At 52.8% G+C, this 20,731-nt stretch overlaps 1 protein-coding gene across 2 annotated transcripts in view; it reads left to right on the plus strand.

Annotated features, from left to right (window-relative positions):
- Positions 1-20,731, plus strand: part of LOC140405796 (uncharacterized) — a 390,195-nt gene that overhangs the window by 150,051 nt on the left and 219,413 nt on the right. For both annotated transcript variants that reach the window (XM_072494233.1, XM_072494229.1), the window contains exon 9: positions 303-423. In XM_072494233.1, coding sequence (XP_072350334.1) covers positions 303-423 — 121 coding nt within the window. The remainder of the gene's footprint in view (positions 1-302; positions 424-20,731) is intronic.

The raw sequence follows: 20,731 nt of genomic DNA on the forward strand, positions 1-20,731 counted from the left end.
GGCCGGCGGGGGGCGGGATTCATGCCGCCCCCCCCGCGATTCTCCGACCCTGCGGGGGGTCGGAGAATCCTGCCCCAGGTCTGTCCTCTCAGATGTAAGTTAAGGATCCCATGGTCAATATTTTCGCCATGGTGGGTTCTAGGATAGTTATCCCTCAATTTATATGAAAACCGGCTGCTGCATTTCCTGAATTACAACAGTGACTAGTACATTTAACATTATACTTCATTGACTTTATGAAGTCCTGAGGTCATTAAAGATAATATAAAAATACAAGTCGTTCTGTCTTTAATACTTTGTAGGTAATACTAATATTGACAACGTGTTCTCAAGCGTGGAGTTACCAATTGGCAGGTCAAGTTCAGAGGCCTGGATATCCGAAGGTGTATCCAAAGGAGAAAACATGCTCCAGGAGAATTCCAGGTAGACAGTAAGGTGTTCTGCTTTATCATCTCAAACTAGGTGGTCTAGAATTATTCCAATCTTACCCGCAAACCCCCATCTCTCCATTGTCCACTCCAATTTACTTAGTTGGAATATTTAAAGGAACAAAGTCAGACCTGTATATATCCAAGTCCTTGAAGGTTGCATGACAAGTCCAAAAGGCTATTCAAAAAAGCAGACAGAATAAGGACACAAGTAATAGGAACAGGAGTAGGCCATATGGAACTTGCTCCATGTTCAATAATGCCATAAGAGATCTTCCATGGTACACAATACTTGCCCCGACATAAGAGAATAAGAACTAGGAGCAGGAGTAGCATGCTCCATTATTCAATAAGATCATGGCTGATCTTTTTGTGGACTCCACTTACCTGCCTGTTCACCATAACCCTTAATTCCTCTACTGTTCAAAAATCTATCCAACACAAAATATATGATTTGATTTATTATTGTCACATGTATTAATAAACAGTGAAAAGTATTGTTTCTTGCATGCTATACAGACACGCATACCGTACATAGGGTAGGCAGGAGAGACTGCAGAATGTAATGTTACTATCATAGCTAGGGTGTAGAGAAAAGATCAACTTAATACGAGGTAGGTCCATTCAAAAGTCTGATGGCAGTAGGGAAGAAGCTGTTCTTGAGTCGGTTGCTACGTGACCTCAAACTTTTGTATCTTTTTCCTGACGGAAGAAGGTGGAAGAGAGTATGCCCGGGGTGCGTGGGATCCTTAATTATGCTGGCTGCCTTTCCGAGGCAGCAGGAATTGTAGACAGAGTCGATGGATGGGAGGCTGGTTTGTGTGATGGACTGGGCTACATTCAGGACCTTTTGTAATTTCCTGTGGTCTTGGGCAGAGCAGGAACCATACTAAGCTGTGATACAACCAGAAATAATGCTTTCTATGGTGCATCTGTAGAAGTTGGTGAAAGTCTTAGCTGACATGCCAAATTTCCTTAGTCCTCTGAGAAAATAATGTTGTTGGTGGACTTTCTTAACTATAGTCGGCATGAGGAGACCAGGATAGGTTGTTGATGATCTGTACACCTAAAAACTCCCGACCCTTTCTACTTCGTTCCCATTGACGTAGATAGGGGCATGTTCTCCACTACACTTCCTGAAGTCAATGACAATCTCCTTCATTTTGTTGACATTTAGGGCGAGATTATTGTTGTCGCACCAGTTCACCAGATTCTCTATCTCATTCCTGTACTCTGTCTCGTCATTGTTTGAGATCCGACCCACTACGGTGGTGTCATCAGCAAATTTGAAAATCGAACTGGAGGGATATTTAGCCACACAGACATAGGTGTATAAGGAGTATAGTAGGGGGCTGAGGACACAGCCTTGAGGGCTCCGGTGTTGAGGATGATTGTGGAGGAGGTGCTGTTGCCTATCCTTACTGATGTGGCCTGTGGGTTAGGAAGTTCAGATCCAGTCGCAGAGGGAAGAGCCGAGGCTCAGGCCACGGAGTTTGGAGATGAGTTTCGTCGGAATGATGATGTTGAAGGTTGAGCTGGAGTCAATAAATAGGAGTCTGACATAGGTGTCTTTGTTATCTAGGTGTTCCAGGGTAGAGTGCAGGGCCAGGGAGATGGCGTCTGCTGTGGACCTGTTGTAGCGGTAGGCGAACTGTAGTGGATCAAGGCAATGCAGGAGGCTGGAGTTGTTTCGTGCCATGACTAACCTTTCGAAGCACTTCAGAATGATGGATGTCAGAGCCACTGGACAATAGTCATTAAGGCACGCTGCTTGGCTTTTCTTTGGTACAGGGATGATGGTCGTCTTCTTGAAGCAGATGGGGACCTCAGATTGTTGTAAAGAGAGGTCGAAGATGTCTGCGAATACACCCTCCAACTGACCCGCAAGACTTGAGTGCCCGTCCGGGTAACCCATCCGGGCCAGTGGCTTTCTGTGGGTTGACCTTCGAGAAGGCTGCTCTGACGTCTGCAATGGTGATCTCAGATACAAGTTCATCCGAGGCATCTGAGGTGGAGGGCTCGTTCTCGCTGACCTCTTGCTCAAAGCATGCATAGAATGCATTGAGCTCATCAAGGAGGGGTGTGTTAGAGCCGGCGATTTTTTATGCCTTCATCTTGTAGCCCGTTATGTCTTGCAGACCTTGTCATAGTCGGCGGGGGTCCGTGTGGCTAGCCTGGAATTCGAGCTTGGTCAGGTACTGTCTTTTGGCATCTTTGATGGATCTCCTTAGATCATATCTGGCTTTCTTATAAAGGTCAGGATCGCCTGACTTGAACGTCTCCGACCTAGATTTCAGCAAGCAGGATACCCCTGTTCATCCAGGGTTTCCGGTTGGGAAACACGCAGATTTGTTTCTTTGGCACACAGTCTTCTACACACTTATTAAGGAAGTGAGTTACTGTAGTTGCGTACTTGTTCAGGCAGGTCGCAGAGTTTTTAAATACTGATCAGTCCACTGACTCAAAGCAGTGCCGTAGGAGATCATCCGATTCCTCAGACCAATATTGCACGACTTTCTTTGACTGATTCGCCCGCTTCAGTTTTTGCTTACAAGCCGGGAGCAGGAGCACAGCCTTGTGGTCAGATTTGGCAAAGTGTGGCAGGCGATAGAGCAGTAGGCTTGTTTGATATTTGTGTGGCAGTGGTCCAGGATGTTTGGGCCTCTAGTGGAACAGGTGACGTAACTCGGTAGTACGTTCTTGAGCTTGGCCATGATGAACAACGTCGAGGGATGTTTCATTTCAAGGCTATTTGTGGTGGTGTATATTGTGTCCAGCGCGATTTTCACATTTGCATGGGGTGGGATGTAAACTGCCGTCAGGATAACGGAGTTGAACTCCCGCGGAAGGTAGTGGGGGCGGCATTTTAGCTTCAGGTATTCTAGGTCCGGGGAGCAGAAACTCACCAGTGTTGCTGCATCTGGGCACCAGGAGGTGTTGATTAGGAGGCAGACCCCCACCTCCCCTAGCCTTACCTGAGGCCGCCATACGGTCCATTTGGTGGATTGAGAAGCCCTCTGGTTGTTGGGCTCTGTCTTCGGTGAAGCAGGAGTGAGCCATGTCTCCGTGAAACAGAACACACAGCAGTCCCTCAGTTCTCTTTGAAAAGTGAGTCTGGCTTTAAGTTCGTCTAGCTTGTTTTCTAGAGATTGAACATTAGCTAGGAGTAAACTAGGCAGAGGGGCTTTGGGGCTACGTTGTTTCACTCTCACCTGCAGGCTTGCAGGTTTTCCACGCTTCCTGGGGTGACTGTTTCTTTTCGAGCCTGGGAGACGGTGAGATTATGTGGTGTTAAGGGTATAGTTGTGTCCAATGAGGTTCTTCATTCTGGTCAGTGTGTGGATGGAGGATTTGTTGCCTTGCTTGCGGTTCCTGCGTCGGTAGATGGGTCTGCACGATTGATCGTTCCGGGTCACATTCGGGCTGCGGTTTGGCTTCACAGGTCGGTGGATGTCCAGACCACGCTCCGCGCGGATGAGTCGAAGGCCGGTAATGAGATAATATACACATCAGTATATGATGGTGCAGAGACACACACTGACTGACACACTGAAAGACCAATCAACACACTCAACACAGCAGCCAGTCACCAGTTAGGGCACGGTCACGATAAAGACAGAGGACACTAGTTTTCCTGCTCATTCGGGATGCAGCCTCTGAGACAGACAGAGCCTGCAGTCAGTAGCACAAACATCCACCATGTGCTAGCAGTATAGGCTGCTCAGGTTAGGCATAGGTCTTCAGTCAATCTAACATAGTGTCGACCCACAGTGCAAGTATGTTTAACAGCTCTTAGTTAAATAAAATAGAGTTGTACTATTACAAGTGTTGGTAGCCTGTCTGTGTTACTGCTAAGGTAAACGTAGTCTCCACAGATCCAGAGTATGCAACACATCAGGTAAGTGGATGACGTCTATGGGGTAACGTTTGCAGATGAGGTGATGGCCGGGTCCGTGTGTTGGGGTCCGCAGGTTCCTTTCCAGAGGTCGCGGTCTTACTTCAGAGATCGGAGGATCTCTAGACCTGCAAGTAAATTTAAAAGAGCAGTATCAGTGACTGTTAGGCTATGGGAGTTGATTTTTAGGAGCGTGGGGCAACTGTAGAGGGAGAGAGTGGAGGGAGTGCTTTGGCCTGCGGGAGGTCGCAGCTCTCCAGGGCAAAGGGGTTGGGAGCTGGGGGAGGGAGAGGGCTCCAGCCACTCGGATGCTTGTCTGGTCGTTGGAGACCAGCAGAGTGAAGGTCCCGGCTCTGTGATCGCTCCTTTCAAGAGGATCCCTAACTATGAGATCATTAATTATTCTTGTCTCTACACAGGACCAGAATTAGGATAACTTGCTCCCTCATAGGTTTCATTACATATTGTTCGAGGAAACTATCGTGGATACATTCTATGAACTGCTCAACGCTGCCTTGAGCGACCTGGTTTGACAATCAACATATAGATTAAAATCTCCATGATAATTGCTGTAGCATTTTTACATGCATCAGTTATTTCTTTGTTTATTTCCCATCACACCATAATGTTATTATTTGGTGGCCCATAGACTACGCCTATTAGTGATCTTGGGCGTCATTCTCCGACCCCCCGCCGGGTCGGAGAATGGCCGTTGGCCGCCGTGAATCCCGCCCCCGCCCCCGCCGAAGTCTCCGAAGGGAGAAAAGTCGGCGGGGCGTTAATGGCGCCGCTGCCGCGGAGAATGTCACGGGTCTGCGCAAGGCAGCCGATTTTCGGCCTGCCGATATTCTCCCTTCCGGATGGGCCGAAGTCCCGTCGACGTGATGACCGTTCACGTCGACGTGAATCAAACCTCCTTTTCATCGGCGTGACCCGGTGCTCCAGGCTCACGCCGACCAGCGAGGAGGTGAGTGACGGCCTGGGGGGTTGGCTCTGGGCAGGAAATGGCGTGGCCGCAGACTGATTGCCTGAGGAGAGGTGTGTCTCGGCTTGTGTGTGTGCGCGGCGGGGGGGGGGGGGGGGGGGGGGGGGGGCGGGTGTGTGGTTAGAGTAGGCTGGGCTCCGGGGGAGTGCCGGGAGGGGGTCCGTGCCGGGGTGGAGGTTGGGGGTTGTGGAGGGGGTCCGTGCCGGGGTGGAGGTTGGGGGGGGGGTCCGTGCCGGTGTGGAGGTTGGGGAGGGGGTCCGTGCCGGGGTGGAGGTTGGGGAGGGGGTCCGTGCCTAAAACCCCGCCCACCCCACCCGCATGCACACCCCCCCCCCCCCCCCCCCCCCATTGCCGATCCACCTGCGGCACAACGGGCCGGGCTCACACAATTGCGGGTGGACGCGTGTCTATCGCAGGCCATGGAGGATGATGACAACCCGCCTGACCCATGGCCACAGTACCACCATCCACCCGGACCATCCCTGCATGCGGCTGTGACACTGCAGCGCACGGTCCCGTCCTCTGCCCGGGGGATGTTGATGGCGGCCCAGGGGGATGGGGGCAGACTCACCTGGGGCTGAGGTAAGACCACCCCTCACACACACACTTGCGCTCAACGTACATGACACCCCCGCACACTTTGGACAGAGCACAAAGGCAGATTCGGTAGGTGTAACATTGACTTTAATAACCAAAGGAGTTCATGCACGTGCCCTAGCCCCTAAAACTCATCTGTGCCCTGCACCCGTGCCAACTTACTCAGTGTCTAATTGTTTGGCCTTACGGGCCCTTTGACTACGTCTACGTGGTTCCCCAGACGGTACAGCAGACCTGGAGGTGGACTCCTGTGATTCCTGCCCTCTGACACTGGATCCCTTTGGCGGCCGTTTCCTGGGGTATCCTGGCCTAGATGGGCCAGGCTGCGGCCCGGGCGACTGGGATGGCGAGCTGCCAGCCTGTCCTGCCCGTTGCCCACCCGATGCACCTGGGACGGAAGGGGGGGAGTCTGAGGTGTCGCGGGTGTTCCGGGACCTCCCCTACAGGGGGACCCGAGACGGACCACAGCACCTCCTCCTCCCTCGGGGTGCCCGATGGCCCCCAGGCCTCTACATGGGTGGGGGATGCGAACGGACTGGCCATCCGACGCCCCCCCGACATCTGGCGCTGCCAGTCCTGGAGGCCCGTGCTGGTATCGACAGGGGTCTGCAGGTTTGCAGCCATGGAGCCCAGGGGGTTGGCAAACCCTGTCTGTGACAGTGCGACGCCGGCTCGCACATGGCCACTGGCGCCAATGCCCTCAGTGATGGCCTGCAGAGACTGGGCTATGGCGTTGAGCGCCTCTGCCATCTGGCGCTGGCACTGGCTCATGGCCTCCTGTGAGAGGGCAGCCATGTCCTGGGCCACAGACGCCGCCTGCACGGAAAGCCCCAGGCCTCGCAAACCGTTCCCCATGTCTGACACCGTCGCAACCATTGCCTCCACCGCAGATTCCACCCGTGCGGTGTCGGCCTGGGTGGCACGCATGACCGGCACCACTCCCAGCTCCTGGACGCGGGTGGACTCCTCCACCTGCGAATGCAGCCGCCGCAAGCCGGCCGTCACCCTCTTCGCTCGTCTCCGGGTCGGTGGTTGCATCGGATCTATGTGTGGGTGTGGTAACTCCAGGAACCCGGGATCCATCTGGGCGGCAGATGTTCGCTTGGGCTGGGCTGCCCTCCGACGCCCGGCCCCTCTGCTGCTCCTACCTCCACCTGCTGTACCGGGACGGCTGTGTTGTGCGCACCAGTGAGTGTACCAGACGCCTCATCACTAAAGTGCCCAACCGAGGTGAGTGTTTCTGCAATGGTGGAGGGTGTTGGTGACAGCAGTGGCGTTGTGTCGTGCTCTTCGTCCCACTCTGAGTCCATGGCACTTTGGGGTGGGGGTTTGTCTCCACCCATCTACTCTGAGCCACTGTCCGGTATTTCGTCTTCCTGGGTAGTGCTGTCCCGGGTAGGGGACCTGGGTGTGCTGTCCCAGGTAGGGGTGTCCTGGGTAGTGGTGTCCTGGGTAGTGGTGTCCTGGGTAGTGGTGACCTGGGTAGTGGTGTCCTGGGTAGTGGTGTCCTGGCTCGGCTGTGACGGGGGCCTGTGGCTGCCCCCCTCGTCGCTGGGTGGCACACGCCTGCGTCGTCGCACCCGCACGTGACGGCCTCTGCCACCTCCCTCCACAGATGCCGGCTGTGGCATGGGGCAACTCTGCGGCCGTGCCCGGGATACAGGGCCTCCCTCCTCTGCTCCACTGCGTCCAGGAGCGCCTCCATGGAACCTCGGGGCTGAGCGGCGGCCAGCCATCCAGTCGGGTGTTCCGGTCGGGTGTTCCGGTCGGGTGGGGGGGAGCAGCGCGTCCTTATGAGCCGTCACGCCTTGCGGCGTGTATGACGCTGCACGGCGTGAACCACGTGCGCAAGCGCGGATCCCGTCACGTTGCTGCTAGCCCATTTCGGGCCGGAGACTTTTCAACCATTTTCCCGGAGTGACGCAAGTCGGATTTGCGCCGTTTTTTGCGCCGATCGGCGGACTTTGCGCCGATAACGGAGAATTTCGCCCCATGTCTCTGTAATGGCCACTCAATCATACTCATTTGCGATGATTTGCGTTGTCAACTCATATACCTTGGGCTGGATTCTCCATCGGCAGGATGCTCCATTTTGTCGGCAGACGGGGCTTTCCTGACGGTGTGGGGCTGCCTCACAATGGGAAACCCCATTGTCCGGCCGGCATAACGGAGTATCCCGTCGGGGGGGTGAAACAGAAATGTGGCGTGGCGGGGTGGAGAATCCAGCCACTTGTTTCGAATGCTATGAGCTTTCAGGTAAAGTGCCCTTATGCTAGTTTTTATACCTTTTTTTTTGAATCGCAACACCTCCATTAATATCTCTTGAGTTCTTCTTCTCTTTAACTTTTTGCATAATTTTCCATGTAGTTGAACCCACCTCCCCACGTGCTAACCTGCTGCTTTGCTACCCATTAACCATTATACTTCCCGTACTTTACCCTTCCTTTCCCCCTCACTTTCTAGTTTAAAGTCCTTGTGACCACCCTATTTATCTTTTCTGCTGGACCACACGTCCCAGATCAGTTTAGGTGGAGACCGTCCCAACGGTACAGATCCCTCCTGTTCCAATACTGGTGCCAGTGCCCCATTAAATGGAACCCCTCTTACCCGCACAACTCCTTTAGCCACGTGTTTACTTCCCTAATTTTCTCATCCCTATGTCAATTTTCACGTGGCTCGGGTAGCAATCCAGAGATTATAACCCATGAGGACCTGGTCTTTAATTTACTTCCTAGTGTCTGATAATCCCCCAACAGATCCTCTTTCCCAGTCTTCCCTATGTTGTTTTCCCACAACAACTGAATCCCACCACCTACTCCAATATCCTTTCAAGCTCATCTCTCTCTGATCACTGAACTCTCCCCACTATCCCCCTCCCTCTGCTCACTGAACTCTCACCACTTTCCCCCTCTCTCTGCTCACTGAACTCTCCCCACTATCCCCCTCTCTCTGCTCACTGAACTCTCGCCACTTTCCCCCCTCTCTCTGCTCACTGAACTCTCGCCACATTCCCCCTCTCTCTGCTCACTGAACTCTCCCCACTATCCCCCTCTCTCTGCTCACTGAACTCTCGCCACTTTCCCCCCTCTCTCTGCTCACTGAACTCTCGCCACTTTCCCCCTCTCTCTGCTCACTGAACTCTCCCCACTATCCCCCTCTCTCTGCTTACTGAACTCTCGCCACTTTCCCCCCTCTCTCTGCTCACTGAACTCTCCCCACTATCCCCCTTTCTCTGCTCACTGAACTCTCCCCACTTTCCCTCCTCTCTCTGCTCACTGAACTCTACCCACTATCCCCCTCTCTCTGCTCACTGAACTCTCGCCACTTTCCCCCTCTCTCTGCTCACTGAACTCTCGCCACTTTCCCCCCCCTCTCTGCTCACTGAACTCTCTCCACTACCCCCCTCTCTCTGCTCACTGAACTCTCGCCACTTTCCCCCTCTCTCTGCTCACTGAACTCTCACCACTTTCCCCCTCTCTCTGCTCACTGAAAACTCACCACCCTCCTTAAACCGGGAGGGTTTAAACTAGTTCAGCAGAGAATTGGGAACCTGAATTGTAGCTCCAGTGTACAGGAGATTGAGAGTAGTGAGGTCATTAGTAAGGTTTCAAAGTTGCAGGAATGTACCGGCAAGCAGGAAGGTGATTTAAAGTGTCTCTACTTCAATGCCAGGAGCATCCGGAATAAAGTGGGTGAATTTGCGGCATGGGTTGGTACCTGGGACTTCGATGTTGTGGCTATTTCGGAGACATGGATAGAGCAGGGACAGGAATGGTTGTTACAGGTGCCAGGGTTTAGATATTTCAGTAAGCTCAGGAAGTTGGTAAAAGAGGGGGAGGGGTAGCATTGTTAGTCAAGGACAGTATTACGGTGGCAGAAAGGATGTTTGATGAGGACTCATCTACTGAAGTAATATGAGCTGAGGTTAGATACAGGAAAGGAGAGGTCACCCTGTTAGGGGTTTTCTATAGGCCTCCGAAATGTTCCAGAGATGTAGAGGACAGGATTGCAAAGATGATTCTGGACATGAGCGAAAGTAACAGGGTAGTTGTTATGGGGGACTTTAACTTTCCAAATATTGACTGGAAATGCTATAGTTCGAGTACTTTAGATGGGTCCGGTTTTGTCCAATGTGTGCAGGAGGGTTTCCTAACACAGTATGTAGATCGGCCAACGAGAGGCGAAGCCATATTGGATTTGGTACTGGGTAATGAACCAGGACAGGTGTTAGATTTGGAGGTAGGTGAGCACTTTGGGAATAGTGACCACAATTTGATTACGTTTACTTTAGTGATGGAAAGGGATAGGTATATACCGCAGGGCAAGAGTTATATCTGGGGGAAAGGCAATTATGATGCGATGAGGCAAGACATAGGATGCATCGGATGGAGAGGAAAACTGCAGGGGATGGACACAATGGAAATGTGGAGCTTGTTCAAGGAACAGCTACTGCGTGTCCTTGATAAGTATGTACCTGTCAGGCAGGGAGGAAGTGGTCAAGCGAGGGAACCGTGGTTTACTAAAGCAGTTGAAACATTTGTCAAGAGGAAGAAGGAGGCTTATGTAAAGATGAGATGTGAAGGTTCAGTTAGGGCGCTCGAGAGTTACAAGTTAGCTAGGAAGGACCTAAAGAGAGAGCTAAGAAGAGCCAGGAGGGGGCATGAGAAGTCTTTGGCAGGTAGGATCAAGGATAACCCTGAAGCTTTCTATAGATATGTCAGGAATAAAAAAATGACTAGGGTAAGAGTAGGGCCAGTCAAGAACAGTAGTGGGAAGTTGTGCGTGGATTCCGAGGAGATAGGAGAGGTGCTAAATGAATATTTTTCGTCAGTATTCACACAGGAAAAAGACAATGTTGTTGAGGAGAATACTGAGATTCAGGCTACTAGACTAGAAAGGCTTGAGCTTCATAAGGAGGAGGTGTTAGCAATTCTGGAAAGTGTGAAAATAGATAAGTCCCCTGGGCCGGATGGGATTTATCTTGGGATTCTCTGGGAAGCTAGGGAGGAGATTGCTGAGCCTTTGGCTTTGGTCTTTAAGTCACCTTTGTCTAGAGGAATAGTGCCAGAAGACTGGAGGACAGCAAATGTTGTCCCTTTGTTCAAGAAGGGGAGTAGAGACAACCCCAGTAACTATAGACCAGTGAGCCTTACTTCTGTTGTGGACGAAGTCTTGGAAAGGTTTATAAGAGATAAGATGTATAACCATCCGGAAAGGAATAATTTGATTAGAGATAGTCAACACGGTTTTGTGAAGGGTAGGTCGAGCCTCATAAACCTTATTGAGTTCTTTGAGAAGGTGACCAAGCAGGTGGATGAGGGTAAAGCAGTTGATGTGGTGTATATGGGTTTCAGTAAAGCGTTTGATAAGGTACCCCACGATAGGCTATTACAGAAAATACGGAGGCATGGGATTCAGGGTGATTTAGCAGTTTGGATCAGAAATTGGCTAGCTGGAAGAAGACAAAGGGTGGTGGTTGATGGGAAATGTTCAGCCTGGTGCAGAAAAGTGTGAGGTGATTCATTTTGGAAGGAATAACAGGAAGACAGACATGGTAAGATTCTTGGTAGTGTGGAGAGATCTCGGTGTCCATGTACATAGATCCCTGAAAGTTGCCACCCAGGTTGAGAGGGTTGTTAAGAAGGCGTACTTGTGTTAGCTTTTATTGGTAGAGGGATTGAGTTTCGGAGCCATGAGATCATGTTGCAGCTGTACAAAACTCTGGTGTGGCCGCATTTGGAGAATTGCATGCAATTCTGGTCGCCACATTATAGGAAGGATGTGGAAGAATTGGAAAGGGTGCAGAGGAGATTTACCAGAATGTTGCCTGGTATGGAGGGAAGATCTTATGAGGGAAGGCTGAGGGACTTGAAGCTGTTTTCGTTTGAGAGAAGAAGGTTAAGAGGTGACTTAATTGAGGCATACAAGATGATCAGAGGATTGGATAGGGTGGACAGTGAGAGCCTTTTTCCTCGGATGGTGATGTCTAGCACGAGGGGACATAGCTTTAAATTGAGGGGAGATAGATATAGGACAGATGCCAGAGGTAGGTTCTTTACACAGAGAGTAGTAAGGGCGTGGAATGCTCTGCCTGCAACAGTAGTGGACTCACCAACACTAAGGACATTCAAATGGTCATTCGATAAACATATGGACGATAAGGGAATAGTGTAGATGGACTTTAGAGTGACATCGAGGACCGAAGGGCCTGTACTGCGGTGTAATGTTCTATGTTCTACTCTCCCCCTCTCTCTGCTCACTGAACCTCACCACTATCCCCCTCTCTCTGCTCACTGAACTCTCACCACTTTCCCCCTCTCTCTGCTCACTGAACTCTAACCACTTTCCCCCCTCTGCTCACTGATCTCTCACCACTTTCCCCCTCCCACTGCTCACTGAACTCTCGCCACTTTCCCCCTCTCTCTGCTCACTGAACTCTCGCCACTTTCCCCCTCTCTCTGCTCTCTCTGCTCACTGAACTCTCGCCACTTTCCCCCTCTCTCTGCTCACTGAACTCTCGCCACTTTCCCCCTCTCTCTGCTCACTGAACTCTCGCCACTTTCCCCCTCTCTCTGCTCACTGAACTCTTGCCACTTTCCCCCTCTCTCTGCTCACTGAACTCTCGCCAATTTCCCCCCTCTGCTCACTGAAGTCTCACCACTTTCTCCCCTCTGCTCACTGAACTCTCACCACTTTCCCCCTCTCTCTGCTCACTGAACTCTCACCACTTTCCCCCTCTCTCTGCTCACTGAACCCTCGCCACTTTTCCCCTCTCTCTGCTCACTGAACCCTCACCACTTTCCCCCCTCTGCTCACTGAACTCTCACCACTTTCCCCCTCTCTCTGCTCACTGAACTCTCCTCACTATCCCCCTCTCTCTGCTCACTGAACTGTCACCACTTTCTCCCCTCTGCTCACTGAACTCTCACCACTTTCCCCCTCTCTCTGCTCACTGAACTCTCACCACTTTCCCCCTCTCTCTGCTCACTGAACCCTCGCCACTTTTCCCCTCTCTCTGCTCACTGAACCCTCACCACTTTCCCCCCTCTGCTCACTGAACTCTCACCACTTTCCCCCTCTCTCTGCTCACTGAACTCTCCTCACTATCCCCCTCTCTCTGCTCACTGAACTGTCACCACTTTCCCCCCTCTGCTCACTGAAGTCTCACCACTTTCTCCCCTCTGTGCACTGAACTCTCACCACTTTCCCCCTCTCTCTGCTCACTGAACTCTCACCACTTTCCCCCTCTCTCTGCTCACTGAACTCTCACTACTTTCCGCTCTCTCTGCTCACTGAACTCTCGCCACTCTCACCCCCCACATACTCACTGAACCCTCACCACTCTCACCCCCCCATACTCACAGAACACTCACCACTTTCCTCTCCCTCTGCTCACTGAACCCTCGCCACTCTCACCCCCCCATACTCATTGAACTCTCGCCACTTTTCCTTCCTCTGATCACCGAACTCTCGCCATGTTCCCCCTGCCTCTATTCATTGAACTTTTGACACTTTCCCCCTCCCCTCGTTCACAGAATCACAGAAAACACAGTGCAGAAGAGGCCCTTCGGCCCATTCAGTCTACTCTGACAAATGAAAAACAGCTGACCTGCCTACCTAATTTCATTTGCCAGCACATGGCCCATAGTCTTGAATGTTATGATGTGCCAAGTGCTCATCCGGGTGCTTTTTAAAGGATCTGAGTTAGCCCACCTCTCAGGCAATGCATTCCAGACTGTCACCACCTTCTGGGTACAAAGATTTTTCCTCACATCCCCCTAAACCTCAAGCCCCTTACCTTGAACTTGTGTCCCCTCGTGACTGACCCTTCAACTAAGGGGAACAGTTGCTCCCCATCTAATCTATCCATGCTCCTCATAATCATGTACACCTTTAGCAGGTTACCCGTCAGTCTTCGCTACTCCAATGAAAACAACCCAAGCCTATCCAACGTCTCTTCATAACTTAAATGTTCCATTAAAGGCGACATCCTGGTGAATTTCCTCTTTTGTTTCTTTATTCGTTCATGGGATGTGGGCGTCGCTGGCTGGGCCAGCATTTATTGTCCATCCCTGAAGGCATTTAAGAGTCAACCACTTTGCTGTGGGCCTGGTGTCACATGTAGGCCAGACCAGGTAAGGATGACAGATTTCCTTCCCTAAAGGATATTAGTGAACCAGCTGGATTTTTAACGACAATCGATTCATGGTCATCATTAGACTTTTAATTCCAGATTTGTATCAAATTCAAATTCCACCATCTGCCCTGGTGGGATTCGAACCTGGGTACCCAGAGCATTACAAAGGGTAAGCTTTGACAAAGGGTCAAAACGGTAGCTCATTTTCCCTCCTTACAGATGCTGCCAGGCTTGCTGAGATTTTCCAGCATTTTCTCTTTTGGTACCTAGAGCATTACACTGGGTCTCTGGATTATCAGTCCAGTGACAATACCACTACACCACTGCATCCCCTCCAGTGCAGTCACATCCTTCCTATAATGTGGCAACCAGAATTCCACACAGCATCCCAGCTGTGGCCTCACCAAAGTTCTATACAACTCCAACATGACCTCTGTGGTAATACCAGGTATTGCGGTACCAGAGAGAGGAATGACCATTGGCTAGACCGCGGGGTCTACCATTGGGCAATGTACATAGCCCCGCCCTGAGAGGCGGGGTATAAGAACCAATGCCGTCCCAGCAGCCTTCACTTCTGTAACTTCGCTGCTGGGTACAGTTCTATCTGATTAAAGCTGAATCGATATGACTCCACGTGGACTCAAGAGTATTGATTGCGTATCAATTTAATCAGATAAGTACTTTGAAGGATGGATCTCCGCATTAAGCCGGCGTGCCTTCAGCTCAGCCCTCACGCAGAAAACGCTGCCACGATTTTTAAGCATTAGCTGGCCTGCTTCCAGAGCTACCTCGATACGGCTGCCGACACCCCCACGGAAAGGCAGAAAATACACCTCCTCCGCTCGCGGGTCAGCCCGGCGATCTACCCCCTGATCGAAGGGGCGGCGAACTATGATAAAGCCATGGAACTACTGGAAGGACACTACATTCGTCCACTTAATCAGGTCTACGCCGGTCACCTGCTGGCAACGAGACGGCAGAGCCCAGATGAGACGCTAGAAGATTTCTACCGGGCACTGATCGTGCTGGGCCAAAACTGCGGCTGCCCAGTGGTGACGGCGAACGCACACTTCGAACTTTTAATTTGAGACGCTTTCGTGGCAGGTATGATCTCCCCCGACATTCGCCGAAGGCTACTCGAAATGGACACGCTGGGCCTCACCGAGGCCCGGGCCCTGGCAGGGTCCATGGATGTGGCGTACAAAAACGCCCTTGCGCACGCACCGCGCCCCCCTGGGCTGCGTGGCACCCCGCCGCGGCAGCCCCCCCAGACTTACCGCTTAACCCCCAGACTTACCCGCTAACTCCGCAGGCCTGCGCGGCAAGGCGCCCCGCTACTGCTGCCGGCCAACGCTGCTTCTTCTGCGGGCAGGCGAATCATCCGTGCGCACGCTGCCTGGACGGCACCGTCACCGGCAAAGGGTGCGGCAAGAAATGCCCCGGTCTGCCTCGCCCGCGCGGTGAACGCAGTATTCAATGACTATCCTCAGCCATTCATCCAGCCGCCCGCTGTGCAACCACAGCCGTTCTTCCAAGTCCCGACCATCCCAGGCCCACCACCGCACTCCCTTTTCCCTGCCCCGCCGGCCCAACGCGCACCGCAGCGTTTGCCCCGCCAGGCAGCGTCGCAGCCGCTGCCATTCTTCCCCCCGGCAACCATGCTGGAGGAGTGCGCGCAGCCATTTTGTCCCTCGCCGGTCCAATCGTCGGGGTCTCCGTCCCCTAACTCCATGGGCGATCCCTGGCCGGCGCCATCTTGGCCTCAAGCCCCCAGCACGGCTGGCTACGCGCTGCAGGACCAAAACCCCTTGCTGCAGCTGGCCTCCGCCATGCTGGAGCAGCGTGCGCCGCCAGTTTGCTCCTCCCGCCGCCATCTTCGGAGTCCCCGGACTCCACGTGCGATCCATGGCCGGCGCCATCTTGGATGGGGCCTCAAGCCCCCAGCGCGGCTGGCTATGCGCTGCCCGACCAAAACCCTTTGTTGCAGCTGGCCTCCGCCTCGCGGGAGCGGAGTGCGCCGCCATTTTGTCCCTCCCCGCCGCCATTTTGTTCCTCCCCGCCGCCATCTTCGGAGTCCCCGGACTCCATGTGCGATCCATGGACGGCGCCATCTTGGATGGGGCCTCAAGCCCCCAACACGGCTGACGATGCTCTGCCCGATCTTCACTCCTTGCTGCAGCTGGCCTCCATTACCCTGGACCAGAGTCGGCCCCGAACGCTAGCAAAGGCCACCACGATGATCGGCATCAACGGCCACGTGACGTCATGCCTCATCGACTCCGGGAGCACGGAGAGCTTTGTCCACCCCGACACGGTAAGGCGCTGTTCTCTGGTCACCTAATCCACCCAACAAAGGATCTCCCTGGCAGATAAAAGGGTTCTGCCTCGCGAACCTCACCGCCCAAGGCAGGGAATTCCGCAATTTCCGCCTATACGTGCTGCCGCACCTCTGCGCAACCACCCTTCTGGGACTGGATTTCCAGTGCCACCTACAAAGCCTTACTTTTAAATTCGGCGGCCCTATACCCCCCCTTACTGTTTGCGGCCTCGCGACCCTTAAGGTCGACCCGCCTTCCCTGTTTGCGAACCTCACCCCGGATTGCAAACCCGTCGCCACCAGGAGCAGACGGTACAGCGCCCAGGACCGGACCTTCATCAGGTCCGAGGTCCAAAGGCTGCTGAAGGAAGGGGTCATCGAAGCGAGCAACAGCCCCTGGAGGTCTCAGGTTGTGGTGGTAAAGACCAGGGAGAAGCATAGGATGGTCATCGACTATAGCCAGACCATCAACCGGTTTACGCAACTGGTCCCCCGTATTGCCGACCTGGTAAACAGGATTGCGCAATACAAGGTCTTCTCCACGGTGGACTCAAGTCTGCCTACCACCAGCTACCCCTCCGTAATAGCGACCGCCAGTACACTGCCTTCGAAGCAGATGGGCGGCTCTACCACTTTTTAAGGGTTCCCTTCGGTGTCACAAACGGGGTCTCGGTCTTCCAGCGTGAGATGGACCGAATGGTTGACCGGTACGGCTTACACTCAACGTTCCCGTATCTTGACAACGTCACCATCTGCGGCCATGACCAGCAGGACCACGACACCAACCTCCGTAACTTTCTCCAGACCGCGCACCTCCTGAATCTGACCTACAATAAGGAGAAGTGCGTGTTTAGCACCAACCGTCTAGCCATCCTAGGCTACGTAGCGCGAAATGGAGTCATAGGCCCCGATCCCGAACGCATGCGCCTCCTCATGGAGTTCCCCCTCCCTCACTGCCCCAAGGCCCTAAAGCGCTGCCTCGGCTTCTTTAGCTACTATGCACAATAGGTCCCTAATTACGCCGACAAGGCTCGACCCCTAATCCAATCCACAACCTTCCCCTGTCGACGGAGGCCCGCCATGCCTTCTGCCGCATCAAAGCGGACATCGCAAAAGCCACGATGCGCGCCATCGACGAATCCCTCCCCTTCCAGGTCGAGAGCGACGCGTCTGATGTAGCTCTGGCCGTCACCCTCAACCAAGCGGGCAGGCCCGTGGCTTTCTTCTTCCGCACTCTCCATGCCTCCGAAATTCGCTACTCCTCGGTCGAAAAGGAGGCCCAGCCAATAGTGGAAGCTGTGCGGCACCGGAGGCATTACCTGGCCGGCAGGAGATTCATTCTCCTCACGGACCAACGGTCGGTGGCCTTCATGTTCGATAATGCACAGCGGGGCAAGATTAAGAACGACAAGATCTTGCGGTGGAGGATCGAACTCTCCACCTTCAATTACGAGATCTTGTATCGTCCCGGGAAGCTGAACGAGCCACCGCACAAGTAGACCGCCTCCGAGCCCTCCACGAGGCCCTCTGCCACCCGGGAGTCACCCGGTTCTTCCATTTTGTTAAGTCCCGGAACCTGCCTTACTCCATCGAGGAGGTCAGGACAGTCACCAGGGACTGCCGAATCTGCGCGGAGTGCAAACCGCACTTCTACCGATCAGAGAGGGCGCATCTGATAAAGGCTTCCCGTCCCTTTGAACGCCTCAGCATGGACTTCAAAGGCCCCCTCCCCTCCACCGACCGTAATACGTATTTCCTGAACGTGATTGATGAGTACTCCCGGTTCCCATTCGCCATCCCCTGCCCGGACATGACCACAACCACCGTCATCAAGGCACTCCAAACTATTTTTACACTGTTTGGTTTCCCCGCATACATCCACAGTGATAGGGGGTCCTCCTTTATGAGCGACGAGCTGCGCCAGTTCCTGCTTAGCAAAGGCATCGCCTCGAGCAGGACGACCAGCTATAACCCCTGGGGAAACGGGCAGGTAGAAAGGGAGAACGGAACGGTCTGGAAGACCGTACTGCTGGTCCTTCGGTCCAGGAATCTCCCAGTCTCCCGCTGGCAAGAAGTCCTCCCAGTGGCCCTTCACTCCATTCGGTCACTGCTATGTACTACCACGAACCAGACACCTCATGAACGTCTCCTGGTTTTCCCCAGGAAGTCCTCCTCGGGGACCTCGCTCCCAACCTGGCTAGCAACACCCGGAACCGTCCTGCTGCGGAAACATGCGAGGGCGCACAAGTCAGACCCGCTGGTCGAAAGGGTCCACCTGCTGCATGCCAACCCCCAGTAAGCCTATGTAGAATTCCCCGACGGATGGCAAGATACGGTCTCCCTCCGGGACCTGGCGCCCGCCGGAGCCCCACGTGCGCCCGAGCCACTGCCCCCGCCCCCCCCCCCCGCACCTGACCAGAGGGTCAGTACTGCCGCCAGAACCCCGACCCAGAGCCGAGCAGGCACCGCTGCCCCCTACAGGCATCCCTTCCTACTGGCCATTTTTCGACCTTACAGCGCCACCTAGGGGTGACAAAACTGCCTGGGAGGAAGACACCACGTTCCCGGAGTCACTACCGCCGGGGCCCTCACCAGGATTGCCGCCGAAACCTAGACGCTCCAGTAGGATGACCAGGCCACCCGATCGCCTGATTGCAGCACCATGAAGATAATTAACAACGCAAGAACTTTCTCCGCAACCCTCGATAGCATGGTACCTGCAATACCTGGTCCTACCATGAAAAGGCGACAGTAATACTGGCCATCACCCCGCTGGCTCTTTTTTAACAGGGGGTGAATGTGGTAATACCAGGTATTGCGGTTCCAGAGAGAGGAATGACCATTGGCTAGACCGCGGGGTCTACCATTGGGCAATCTACATAGCCCCGCCCTGAATGGCGGGGTATAAGAACCAATGCTGTCCCAGCAGCCTTCACGTCTGTAACTTCGCTGCTGGGTACAGTTCTATCTGATTAAAGCTGAATCGATATGACTCCACGTGGACTCAAGAGTATTGATTGCGTATCAACCTCCTTGCTTTTGTAATCTATGCCTCAATTTTTCACCACCATATGACCCTGCCCTTCCACCTTCAGAAATCTATGGACAAACTCATCAAGGTCCCTTTGTTCCTCTGAACTTCCCAGTCTCATGTTGTTCATTGAATACTTCCTTGTCAAATTACTCCTTCCAAAGTATATCAGCTCACATTTTTCAGGGTTAAGGGTTAGCACTGTTGCTTCACAGCGCCAGAGTCCCAGGTTCGATTGCCGCTTGGGTCACTGTCTGTGCGGAGTCTGGACGTTCTCCCCGTGTCTGCATGGGTTTCCTACGGGAGCTTCGGTTTCCTCCCACAAGTCCCGAAACACGTGCTGTTAGGTGAATTGGACATTCTGAATTCTCCCTCTGTGTACCAAAACAGGTGCCTGAGTGTGGCGACTAGGGGATTTTCACAGTAACTTCATTGCAGTGTTAATGTAAGCCGTTCGTTTATATAAATGACGGTTAACAGGGGACCCAGCACAGATCCCTGTGGTACACCACTGGACACTGGCTTCCAATCACTAAAGCAGCCGTCTGTCACCACCCTCTGTCTCCTGCAACTATGCCAATTTTGAATCCACCTTATCAAATTGCCCTGTATCCCATGTGCATTTGCCTTCTTCATAAGTCTCCCATGCGGAACCTTGTCAAAGGCTTTGCTGAAATCCAGATAAACGAAATCAACTGCACTACCCTCATACCCTCATCTACACACCTGGTCACCTCCTCATAAAATGCAATCAAATTTGTTAGGCATGACCTCCCTCTGACAAAGCCATGTTGACTATTCCTGATCACACCTTGCCTCTCCAAAAGGAGATAGATTCTCTCCTTCAGAATTTTCTCCAATAGTTACCCTACCACTGACGTCTATAGTTCGCTGGCTTATCTCTACAACCCTTCTTAAATACTTGCTGCTTTTATGGCTCCTCTGAGTGCTGAATTTGGTGCATTGAGTGCTATAGTAAGAGTTTGGTGACCGAGGGAGTATAAGGCTTCATTTTTATCTAAAGTTTAGTCTTTCTTTTATTTAGTTAATTAAATTAAAAGTTGCTGTTTGGTTTAGAAGAAGATGAATTTTCAATCAGCTTTAAACAGGCTTCTACTTGTAGGCACTTGCAGCTGGAGCTTGTTAATTAGTTAATTGGATTAGGCCAGTTTTCAGAGGGTAGATTCACAGTATAAAAGTGATCCCCTACAGAATTTGTTTGCACTGAGTGCTGAATTTGGTGCATTTGAGTGCTATAGTGAGAGTTTGGTGACTGAGGGAGTGCTGAATTTGGTGCATTTGAGTGCTATAGTTAGAGTTTGGTGACTGAGGGAGTGCTGA

The sequence above is a fragment of the Scyliorhinus torazame genome, chromosome 2, assembly GCF_047496885.1.
Source record: "Scyliorhinus torazame isolate Kashiwa2021f chromosome 2, sScyTor2.1, whole genome shotgun sequence".
Lineage (NCBI taxonomy): Eukaryota > Metazoa > Chordata > Chondrichthyes > Carcharhiniformes > Scyliorhinidae > Scyliorhinus > Scyliorhinus torazame.